The 12,522-nt window shown below is 49.1% G+C and overlaps 1 protein-coding gene across 4 annotated transcripts in view; it reads right to left on the minus strand.

Moving 5' to 3' along the window:
• Positions 1 to 12,522, minus strand: part of BCAS3 (breast carcinoma amplified sequence 3) — an 812,136-nt gene that overhangs the window by 768,445 nt on the left and 31,169 nt on the right. For all 4 annotated transcript variants that reach the window (XM_015420601.1, XM_015420405.1, XM_015420473.1 and 1 more), the window contains exon 6: positions 2,360 to 2,441. In XM_015420601.1, coding sequence (XP_015276087.1) covers positions 2,360 to 2,441 — 82 coding nt within the window. The remainder of the gene's footprint in view (positions 1 to 2,359; positions 2,442 to 12,522) is intronic.

Genomic DNA, 12,522 nt, shown 5'->3' on the forward strand with positions numbered 1-12,522 from the left:
TGGCCCCACTGCTGGACCTCCTGATGGCACCTGGTGTTTCTGGCCACTGTGTGACAGAGTGTTGAACTGGATGGGCCATTGGCCTGATCCAGCATTGGCTACTCTTAGGTTCTTATGCTTCAGACCAACATGTCTGACTACCTGGATCTATCTTAGTGCAGGATGTCAGTGCAGTCTCTGCTCGCGCAAGGGCTCTAGCACATGGGGAAATCTTCCCCTGGACCCAACTCTTAGAACACTGTTGAGAGATTTTTCAAAAACCGCCAAAAAACTAAGCATGACCCTTCATAAGAACATAAGAGAGAACATAAGAGAAGCCAATGTTGGATCAGGCCAATGGCCCATCCAGTCCAACACTCTGTCACACAGGGGCCAAAAATAGCAGGTGCCCTCAGGAGGTCCAGCAGTGGGGCCAGGACACTAGAAGCCCTTCACAATGAAGGGAAGGTGTGTCACTTCAGAGACTAAAGGCTGTTCCTATCCAGAAGAAAGAGATGGTTCTGTACTAAAGTGGTAAAATACTCCTTCAGGCTGCAAGTGGAAGATTCCATTTTAGAAAGCTCCCCTACATCGAAAGTCCCTGGCAAACAGAAAAGCAGCAGAGCAACCCAAGACACTGGGCAGAATTGTTCATCTTTCATGCGCTAGTTTTCTATTTCACAGGGTGTGTTTGGTTTTTTTTGCAAAGGGGCTTTGAAAGCTGGAATCCATCACCTGTGGCCTGAAGTCCATTCTGCCAGCTCATAGCCTCGCATGTATGAACCAAGCCGAACTGAAGCAAGCTTCTGCAGCTAACCAGTTGCTTTATCCCACATACCCATCCTCCAAACACTGTGCTTCCCTGCACCTTGTCAGGGACTCCAGGGCTTCGGTTAAAAAGCTCATGCCAGAGACCAGGACCAAGTCAAGTGAGAAAGGTTACCAGCTCAGGGTTGGGAAATTCCTGGAGATCTGGGGGTGGAGCCTGGGGAGGGAAGGGACCTCAGTGGGGCACAATGCCATAGAGTCCAAGGTAGCCATTCTCTCCATGGGAACTGATCTCTGGAGAATAGCTGTAATTCCTGGGGATTTCCAGGCACCACATGACGGTTGGCGGCCCTATTAGAGAGCTGGCTGGGACTGCACATGCTCAGGTCACTGCAAGTGACAAGTGCTATGAAGTCTCAGGGGTGACCAAAGTCCAGGATACACACCAGGTGCCTGGCCTTCTGCCCTTGCCTAGTCAACACAGCAGAGCTGCTGCAGTTTCAGGCTTTCCTCTGACTCCCCACAGCAAAGGGCCTTGAGGATTCCAAGGTGGGCCACGGGCACACTAAGGCCAAGACCCAAAGAAAAGCTCACCCAAGAGACTCGCACTCATTCAGGGAAATTCTAACATTTATCACTGGGCAGCTGGCCACGCCGGCATGACATGTCACGGACCAAGCTGGGCCTCACTTCTCATGCCTCTCCCACCCTTCTGGAGAGCAAGTGGACACAGGGAGCGCAGCCTGCCCAACCACCCTGTGGTCAATCTTCTAAATTCTCTCCCCTCCCTGCTCAACTCTTACTCTGTAAGTATTTGAATTACGAGAAAAGTTTGTGGGGGTTCTGGAAGATGGGATGGGGCATCCACTTGGCATGCAGAAGGTCCCAGGTTCAATTCACAGTATCTCCAATAGTAGCAGTAGTAGTAGAAGTAGGAGAAGTAGTAGGAGAAGTAGAAGTAGAGGAGAAGGAGATTAGATCTATACCCCGCCCTTCACTACCCAAAGGAGTCTCAGAATGACTTACAATCTCCTTTCCCTTTCCCTCCCCATAGAAGACACCCTGTGAGGTAGGTGGGGCTGAGAGAGCTCACTCAAGAACTGTTCATGAGAGAACAGCTCAGAAAGAACTTGTAGCTGACCCAAGTTCACACCAGCAACTGCACATGGAGGAGTGGGGAATCAAACCTGGTTCTCCCAGACTAGAGTCCGCGCTCCTAACCACTACTGGCTCTTGAAAGAATCAGACATTACATTATATGAATAACCTGTGCCCTGGAAAGACTGACCCTGCCAGTCTAAGTAAACAAGACTGACCTTGGTGGACCAAAGGTCTGATCCAGGATAAAGCGGCTTCATGTGTTCATCAGGAGGGGGCTGGTTCTGCTCCCTGCACATTAATCTCAACTCTCCCCATCTTTGCCTTGCACAACAACATGAAAGAGACATCACTGAGCAAATGTGGCTGCCACAGTCACATCCTTAGGAAGAGTAAACTTTGACAGGCAGGCACCATACGTAACTCCCTCTTCTCTAACTGAATAAAAGGAACCAGATAGTTAGGAAACGAAAGGTTTTTTGGGGGGAGTAAGTTCACAAAATTCCACACTTACTGATCTGCGGCGATGGCAAGATTCGGGCAGCTCGGACAGGGCCGTGTCGGACAGAGTAGAGCTCTTGAGCTTCGCCACTGATCTGCAGGAAACAAGAAGAAGAACAGCACTGTTTTAGCACAGGGAAACCTTGGCCTTGGAGCCAATGGCTGTACCATCTCAGAGAGGTATAAAAATACTCTGAAAACCTGAGAGGGGAAGGGGGGGAAAGAACCACTTGAGATGTGCGGTTATTGTCCTGCCAAGGAAGAAATTAAACTGCAGGTCAAAGATAATCAGACCGCTAAAAAGCTTGAGGTTTGGAGAGTCAAATACGCAGTGTTGTACTGAAGAACGTTCATACCCCACCTTCCTCCCCATCAAAAGGTGGCTCATGCAAGCTTATAAAAGGAGAATACATTAAAAAATAGGTAGCGTTCAAAAGCAGAAAGACACCAGAATACACCAAAAGCATTTCCACATTACCAATCTGGTAACAGGAATAAACAGCCACAAGATAAAATTAGCTTCCCTCAAATGCCTTCCTAAACAATGCTGCCTTAATGTTGCTGAGATCAGTGGCCCCTTACATCTTACAGAAGGAAACACACTATTTGCCCACAACAGACACATAATACGTGATCGGCATGCAGATGCGGCATGCAGTCCTAGGGAAATTGGCCCTATCAGGTTTCCCTGAGGCATACCCACGAGGGGTTTAAAAGATATGTACACATGCTCAATGTTGCGTCCACATGTTACCAGTCTGCTGCAGAGAATCATCAGCATAACACCAGTGCTCCTGCAGCAATTAATACACCGAGCTACCCCTGAGTGTTGAAAACCGTCTCTGGCCGAGCTTATACTTTCACCAGAGGAAGCTCAACCAGTTTACTGATACAAACACCTTTCCTTGGACTATTCTGATCAACCAGAAGGGAAGTTGGTCCATATCATTTCCTTTTCCACTCCCTCTCCACTGCCTCCCCTTAGTCAGGATTCATTCTGAGGGTCTCTTATCTGCTTTGCCTAGTCCTCCACTAGGAGTTTCAACCAATGGCAAATTAGCCTCTTCTCACGGTCAGAGCAACGCAGCCAATGGCAGGCAGAGACCTTTCCAGAGGCCTATGACAACCAGGCAGGTGAGTTGATCGCTGCTAGCAGCACCAAATCCCTTCTTTATCATCATTTATAAACTGAATATGGTTGGAACGGTCTTAGCTGCGGTCTCTTTGATTGCTTACTTTTGGAATTTGGTGGTCTTTGCTGACCATTAAGCAATATTTGCCAAACTTGTAATGGCTGAGGCAGAGAGTTTTGAGTTGGTCTTTTTTTTTATCTCCTGAATTATAACTGGAGGCAATCTTTATCATTACAGTTGAAAACACTGGCTTCCAGACACTTACCCACCAAGGACTCTGTCGCCTGATACTCTGCATGAGTTGCTGCTTCAGGCATGCCTCCTGATGGGAAGGAGGCAAGCCATAGCATTTATTCATTCAGAGCCACAACAGAAAGACTCTTCCTCTGCTACGTCATTGCACCAGAAGCACCTGACAGAACAGAGATGCCACAACACCCCCCCCCCAGAAGCTGCTGAAAAGGGGAAAGTCCAGAGCAGTGACTCATGCTGAGATGGAATAGGAAAACTCCTTTATGGGTAGGGTATTAGTTAATCCCCTTTTCATGGCACAGAGTTTGGGAACTGCTTATCTAAGAGAACTTCAACTGATTTTTTAAAAGTCTAATATCTTATATGGGGGGGGGGAATCTCCTTTTTGTTTCTCTTGTAACCTGGCACAACACCGCCCCCCCCCTAAAAAAAAAACACCTTGTTTCTAATATCCTCCTAAAGCACTGGTTCCCAAAGTGGTCAATACTGCTCCCTCGGGGGCGCTGGAACGATCCAGGTGGACTGGAACGATCCAGGTGCAGATCCACTTCTTGAAGGTAGATTTCCAGGGGGCGCTGAGTAATTTTTGTTTCTGAAAATGGGGCAGTAGGCCAAATAAGTATGGGAATCTCTGCCCTAAAGTTCTTTCAAGTGGCTGAGCTGGTGCAAAAATCAAGAGTATAATGCAGGGGGCGTCCACAAAAGTCATCTTGGCTCACTAGCTAGCCATAATCTGCAGCTGCCGCCAGCCCTCTTCCCTTTCCCAGGTTCTCTGGCATGACCCGAGTGTCGAAAACCAGGGGTCTTCTCTCGTTTGTGCCCACGGCATCTGGAAGTGAGGAACCACAGGCGTCTTTCCCACTGATCGGAAGCCGCAGTAGTCCTGCTGGTTCTTACCATCTCCAAACCCAGCGAAAATGAAAGGTGGGGGGGGGGGAATCTGTGCAGCTGGGGCTCAGGGGCACTTGGTGAGCAGGTCTAATTAATTTGGTCACTAATGGAACCCTAGAAGGGATCAATTCAGGGTTAGTGGGGGGGGGGATCCAGACTTCCTGTAAATGGCTCATCATGACATATTTTCATAACTGTTTGGTAATGGATCCGAGATGGGATGTCAAAACTTCTGGGAAAATGGCAAACGCTCAGAAGCGGCGTGCCAAATCACCAAGAAGTTAAAACAGATGTAATGAGTTAAGCTTTAAAGAGAGAGAGAGAGAGAGAGAGAGAGAGAGAGAGAGAGAGAGAGAGAGAGAGAGAGGGAGGGAGAGGGAGGGAGAGGGAGAGGGAGAGGGAGAGGGAGAGGTGCTGACATAAAGAGAACCCTGGGATAAAGTTGGCAGGACAAGTGGTATACAATATCAGAAGGGAATTTAAACGCTTATATGTCCACAAATATTAAACCATGAATTGATGCTTAAGCATGCTTTCATTTCTCTAACTGCCTCCTGTAATTTGAACTACAAGCTTGAGGAAAAGGGGATAGAAGACAAACTATCACTGTTTAAATAAGTTCTATATTTGAAATCCTTGAGTCAGACACTTTGTGGTTGCTCCTGTAACTATGGGACATGCACAGCTTGTTCAGTTCTCCCACAGACAGCAACGCGGAGACCTGTAGCTGCGTTCCCTTCTCAGCCTCCAAAAGGAAGTGAACGCAAAATGCTTCAAAAAGGTTAGGAGGCCTGGGTGCACGTATTTACAATTCTTCATCTCTGAACGTTGACAACCTGCAATTCTCACTGGCGTAACCCTGTGGGGAAGGAGGCAACACAGCCTTCAGAAGTCTTGTAATGTGCTGCAGACACAGCATCTTTAATTATGGCGAGTAAGCCACAAGCCTGTGCGCTCCCCAGTCCCCACAATTCCCCTCTCGAGTACCAGCTCCCTTTTCCCTTTCTCTCCAGAACTATGGTTAATGTTAACCTTTTCTGTCTGAAAGTGGCTAGTAGACTGTACTTTTTATTTACTTTATTTTACTTTACTTATTTATTTATTTACTTTATTTTACTTTATTTTACTTCATTATACCCCAACTTTCTCACAATGGAGACCCAAAGCAGCTTATACGGCTTTCCTCCATCTAGCCTCACAACAACCCTGTGAGGTAGACTAGACTTAGTGTAACTGGACCAAGGTCATCTAGCAAATTTCCACGATGGAGTGGAGATTCAAACCTGGCTCGCCCTGCCCATTAATTAAGATCACAGGGAAAGGCCCTCCTGACTGCCCCACCAGTCAAAGAAGCTCCCCTGGTGGCCACACAGGAAAGGGCCTTCCCAGTGGCAGCCCCACAGTTACGGAACAAGCTCCCCAGGGAGGTGCGCCTGGCAGGAGGCAGGTTGAAGACGATATTATTTAGGACTGCATTTGACTGACACAGGCTGCAGTCACACGGAGCATTAGGCATGCTAGAGAGACAGAAGATAGGCGGATTTTCCAGGCGCGATCTCACCGCGACATCGGGGAAGCATAGAGCTCCCATGGCGAACCCGAGGCTTCCCGCCGAAGATGCGCGGTTAAAAACTAGTACCTCAGAGGTACTAGTTTCCAGTAACCATGGGGCAAGGGCGGGCGTCTGATCATGTTTCCGGTGGTAGTTCTGGCGCCCACCCATGCCCCCTCGTATAAAGGTTTTTTGTTTCAACTGGCCATGGGATGTGCACAAGCACCCAACAGGGCATGCACACACTTTGGTGTCTGGGGGGGGGGGAACACCCGTTTGCCGCGCCGCTTCTTTGCCGTGGCGCAGGATTGTGGTGTGCTCGGCACCTCCCCCCTACCACGGGACCTCCACGATACGTCTGCTGGCGCAACCGTGCGTTATTTTGCCCCGGGGAAAACAGCCACGCTTCCCCCCCGCATTTTCCTGCCCGTGTGACCAGGGCCTTAGTTTTGTATTTACTGGCAGTCCTAACTGGAGTTTTTAAATCGTGACCTTTTCTGTGTTTTTATAATTGTTGTTTTATTCATATTGGTTTTGTTGTGTTCCCCCCCCCCCATAATCGTTTTATTTATATCGTAAGCCGCCTTGAGTTCCGCAGGGGAGACAGGCGGCTAATGAATGCTTCCAATATAAATAAAATAAAGTAAATTTTGGGGTGCCAATGGGAAGCAGAGCAGATGAGAAGGACCAAAGTTTTGACAAACGTATAAGGCAGCTTCACAGACTCAAAAAGAAAAACAAGTGGCAGGCGGCACCCTCCGTCCCCCACCCCTCGCGCTCTTCAGCAAGCCCCCGAACCGAGCTAATATGTAAATTTCGTAAGCTGAAGGGGGAGAAAGAAACAAAGTTTTAAATTGTTCAAAAAGCACCTGCGGAAAAACCTGTCCATGGCTACCACTTCGGACGTGTTCCAATGAAGCGGCACGTCCCATGTGGCGACTCTTAGGCTTTTAAAAGTTCCCCCCCTCTCCCCTCATTCGCTTTTCAAGGCGTCAAAGATGTCTCCGGACAGGTTTCGAGAATGGAATATGAGGCTTAAAAGCAGCCTCAGGTGTTTCCTTCCCGCCAAAGGGAGAGCTGACAGCCATGGCTGCAGAGGGGACTTGGCAACTTCAAGGAGACAACAGATTGAGGAGGCGAAGTTATGCCTTCTGCCCCTTTCGCAATTTGGGCCACCACTTTCCGGGGGCGGGGAGGGGGAAGACTTCAAGGATAAATCTGAATCATTGTTTTAATTCCTGATGACAGGCTTTGCTGTCTGGGAGCATACCAGTTCAATCCCCATAATAAACAACACAAAAGGAGTATTATTTTCCTTACAGTGTGAACAAATATTTTCCAACCATGGAAAATGACTTTCATATGGGGAGGGGGGGGAAGATGAAATGAAAGCATGAGAAATGTACACCAAACCAGAAGAAGAGAACAGATTTATTTTTTTTAAAGAAATCCACTCCGGAAAGTCAAGCTATGGTACAGATACATACAGGCTACATTTTGTTTCCCGGGGGTGGGGAAAGAATGCCACTTAACGGAGAGTCCGAAAGCACCTTAGAGACCAACCAGATTTTCGTGGTACGAGCTTTCGAGAGTCAAAGCGCCCTTGAAATCAAGCTCTTCTCTTGCAGATCAAGATGGCTACTCTCTGAAACGACTATCAGTTAATGCATCCTCAAGAGTAAAAAAGCATATTTGTTGTTGAAGAATAAGACCAGGGGTCATTTCCTGCAGGAGCGCACAGGAGCGGAGCTCTGGCAGTAAGGAGCCCAGGGGGCAGGCACATGCAACAAGCCCCACCCCCTGCTCCCAGCAGCCCTCAGTCAGAGCAAGAAGCAGCCAGGTAAGCTGCAGAGCCCCCCGGCCCAAAACAGTCCAGTGACACCTTTAAGACCAAGTTTTGTTCAGGTACAAGCTCCCCCTCCTCTGCAAGGACAGATCTGCACATTCCCCCCCCCCAATAGCTAGCAATCCAAAACAGTCCAGTGGAGCCTAAGCGGTGGGTGTTGCCTTCTGACACACTTCCGGTGATGTCAGGGGGTGTGGCATATGCAAATAAGTTATGCTAATGAGTTATGCTAATGAGCTCCTGCACCTCTTTTTCTACGAAATGACCCCTGAATAAGACTATGGCATATGGGTAGCTGAGGCAGAAGATCCAAGCACCCACCATTTGGGGCGGTAAGAATATAACAACTAACTGTCCATTTACTGCCCAGGGCAGAGCAGGTCACATCGCCCAAGGTGGGGCCTAAGGTGTTTCTGTAGCCCAGTGCCCTAAAGGCTACTTGGGCTAGGGGTTGCCATCTGCCACCCTCTGAGTAGCACCTGGAGATCGCCTGCTATTACAACTGATCTCCAGATGACCAAGATCAGTTCCCCTGGAGAAAATGGCTGCTTTGCAGGGTGGCACTGTACCCTAATGATTTATTTATTTATTTGGATTTCTATCCCACCCTCCCCGCAGGCTCAGGGCGGCTTACAGAGGCATAACCCCAGCGGGTCGAAAGCTAATTAACATCAAAAAATGCGAGTAGACGAATGGGTACCTACCCTTAGATGGGTAGGGGGCACCCACCTCTGTCGAAGGAGGCATGGTGGAAAATGCGGATGATGCGGATGGCGGCGGACGACAGCGAGGACATCGGCGGCGGTAGCGGCGGCGGCGCTGGTGGAGCGAGGAGGAGCAGAGCGATCCCTGGTGGCTTGAGGGAGCACTGAGCAACAGTGGCGGCAGCAGCAGAAACCGGGGGCGCACGGCAATGATGCGGACACGGCGGTGCCTGATGGACAAAGCCGGCCAGCATGAAAGCCGTGCGCCTGCGTGGTACTGCTGGGACCATCAGAGGAATGCTGTGAGCCAGGAGAGGACGCCGCACCACGCCAGGCTTAGGAGCCGTGGAGGAACAGACGCCGAAGCCGAGCCAAGGATGCAGGAGAAAGCAATTTCCACCGAGGGTGCTGGTAGGCAGTCCCACCCCTAACGCTAATGTGGCCCAAGATAGGAAATTAGTTCCTAGAACGACCAAAATGTGAACCGCCCAGAGACCCCTTCGGGGATTAGGGCGGTATATCAAGTGTAAAGTAAATAAATAAATAAATAAATGGGATCGCTTCCCCTCTGCACCAAATGGCACGTCTGCCTGCAGCCATTGTGGGGGTAGTAGTAATACACTGTCTGCACCAAATGGCACGTCTGCCTGCAGCCATTGTGGGGGTAGTAGTAATACACTGTAAATACAATAAGCCCCCAGGAATCATCTTTTTTTCTTTTACTTGTGTAAAAGTTCAAAACAATTTTTGTGGATGTGGGGCAGGAGGCTATAGGTCCCATAAAGCTGTACAAGAAGACACATATGAAAACTGATCTGGATCCATGTAGTTTGCCAGCCATTGGTGGACACCAAAGAATGTTTTATTTACTTGTAAGAACCCTCTTTCCTCACAGAGACTGAAGGTAGGTGTTGTTGACATAAAATGCACAGATACACCAAAGGACTAAGTCTCAACTAAAAATGTCAACTTCTTTTGACTTTGACCAATGGATCTTTAATCTGGAGGGAGCAGTGGTAAATGTAGTGGTGGTGGGGAGGAGCTATATGTAGTTGTCGGGGTTTCCCCCCACAATCACATAAGTGAGACGTTCAGAGCCGAACCAGTAGGTCATCAAGCATTCCTGGTCAATGCCAAATACATTTGGGTAGGAATTAACAGTCTATTTTAATAGGTTCCATATACTGACTGTATTACACCACTGTTTTAGTATACAAATACTTTAGTATGTTTGTGTATCTTGTGTATTACAACTGCTTATTCAGAATTGGCAGATGATGAAGCAACCAAATCATACGAAGTCACATGATGAAATAATAAGAAACAGCCACCTCACATCTTTTTGGGTTGGGTGGCTTGTAGAAGAGTAGTCTTATAATGTTTTAAAGGGGAAACAGCCCATTTTTTAGCTGTCGATTAATAATTCATTTCTAAGGCTCGTTAAGGGCCTAAGTGTCATTAAAAGGAAATTACTGTCTTTTCAAACCCCCCCCCCCCAAAAAAAAAAGTATGTTTTAAAATGGACGCATGATTTATGTTAATCACCCTTGGTCTTCTGGGAAAGGAGGCTGTGAATTTCAAGGCAGTTAAGGAGTCTAAAAGTTCATGGGAAAATGAAGAGGGAAAAGCAACAAATAAACATTGTGACCTTTAGCCCCCTCTCACCATCCAACTATATTTAGGTTCTCAGACAAGCCATTCAGATGAGATGCGAAAGGTCAGCAAGCAAAGTACATGCCTGGGAATGAGACCGTTATGTTGTCTGTGCTAGGGTAGTTTAGCTTATTCATACTCCCTGAGGAATAACTCTGTCACTTCAGCCCTTTTATTAGTGGTGGGAGTTCTACATGAGCCAATGTTTAGAGGGTTAATGTTGTTCAGATTAGGCGTGTCTATGCAACTCGTAAAACTGCAAGCCCAATGCAGTCAGCACTTCAGGTATGATATGTTTTGTATTGTGCTTTTGTGTTAACAGGCAGCCCGAGTGGTTGGGCGCACAAACACAAGCAATCTGTCAACTTCTTCCAGACTGAGTGGGCAAAAACTCACTAAACCCGGCCCCAAAGATGTGCAACGGGCCTCAAGTTCACTCACTGAATCAATTGTGGCGGGGAGATCACGGCAGAGCGCCAAGACTTTCTCTGCAAAGTAGCTTGCAAATGCCTCACAGCCTATGTCCAATTCCCTCATGTTTTGCCTGCCCTGTGGCAGAGCTGTCAACGACCGAATTGTGCTAAATAATTGTGCCAGCCATGAGCTAGCAGATGCAATCCTGGTCGCATAGCTCTCTCTCTTTGCGGCCTTGACTGCCATCTCATAGGATCTCATAAACGTCCTATAGGATGTTCTTGAAGCCTCGTCGCGAGTGCGGCACCACCGTCTCTCTAGTCGTCTCAGTTCTCGCTTCAGCTGGCACAGCTCCTGGGTATACCAGGGCGCCCGCCTAACACGAGTTCGAAGAGGACGCCTGGGAGCAATCTCGTTGATGGCTGTGGAGAGCCGGTCATGCCAGTCCTCCACTAGCTCCTCCAACGAGCTGCCAGGGGGCTTCAGATCCCGCAACGCCATCTGGAGCCGCATTGGGTCCATTTGTGTTGCCACCACTCTCTCTATAAGTTTGCAAAAATCCGCTTGCCGCCTAAGCGGGGTTGGGGTGGCCCATTCAGACGGGCCTTCAGGGCCTGGTGGTCCGACCATGGTACTACTATTGTAGTAATCCAGTCCACCCCTACCCCAGCCGCGAAGATCAGATCGAGCGTGTGACCGGCCCGATGTGTGGGGGCCGTGATAAATTGAGAGAGTCCCAGTGCCGCCATGGATGACACTAGGTCCGCAGCCCGGCTGGAGGTCGCGTCCTCGGCATGGACGTTGGAATCACCCATGACCAACAGCCTAGGGTACTCCAACACCCAGCCTGATGCGGCCTCCAGCAGGGACGGCAGGCTATTGGCCGGTGCGCTAGGCGGTCGGTACACCACCCAAATCGCCAAACTCTCCTCAGCCTCCAGCATCGCTCTGACACACTCTATGCCCGCGATCTCCACAGCTGGGAGCGCCCTAAAGGAGTAAGCCTCCCGAATGAACATAGCCACTCCTCCCCCCCACCCCTTCGTCCGCAATTGGTGAAGGACTGAGAACCCAGGTGGGGCCAGCTGCGCAAGAGCTACTGTCTCCCCCTCCCTCACCCAGGTCCCGCCCCTTCTCAACCCCACCCTCCCCAGGCTCCGCCCCCCAAATCTCCAGATATTTCCCAACCTAGAGCTGGCAATCCTAACTCGGGCCCATCTCAAGGACACCTTTCTGCTTTCTGAGATGACACGGTCCATGCCGATGCAGATGGTATGGCCCACACAAGGAGACCAGCAAGTGCTACCCTAGAGCACCACAGGGTGACCCGGATGTTCTACGTCTTCCTGGACTTCTTTCACAACAACTTTCCACCTCAATCACCCATCTCCAGTGACAGCCATTTCCAAGGACCCAGAAAGTGAAGGAAACAAAAAATTTAAAGCAGTGAGACCTGGGGAGTTAGCCCATACTAGGGTTGCCAATTTCAAGGTGGGGCCTGGAGATCTCCCATAATTACCACTGTTCTACAGATGACAGAGATTAGTTCCTCTGGAGAACTTGGCTACTTTGGATGCTGGACTCTTATGACATTATACTCTACTGGGGGGTCCCTCTCCTCCCCAAACCCCACCCTTCCCAGGCTCCACCTCCAGAAATTTACCTGCCTGGAGTTGGCAACTCTACTTCACATCCGAGGCAACAATCCATAAAATGAAAATGATGAGCATA

This window comes from Gekko japonicus, unplaced genomic scaffold, assembly GCF_001447785.1.
Source record: "Gekko japonicus isolate JY-2015 unplaced genomic scaffold, Gekko_japonicus_V1.1 scaffold348, whole genome shotgun sequence".
Lineage (NCBI taxonomy): Eukaryota > Metazoa > Chordata > Lepidosauria > Squamata > Gekkonidae > Gekko > Gekko japonicus.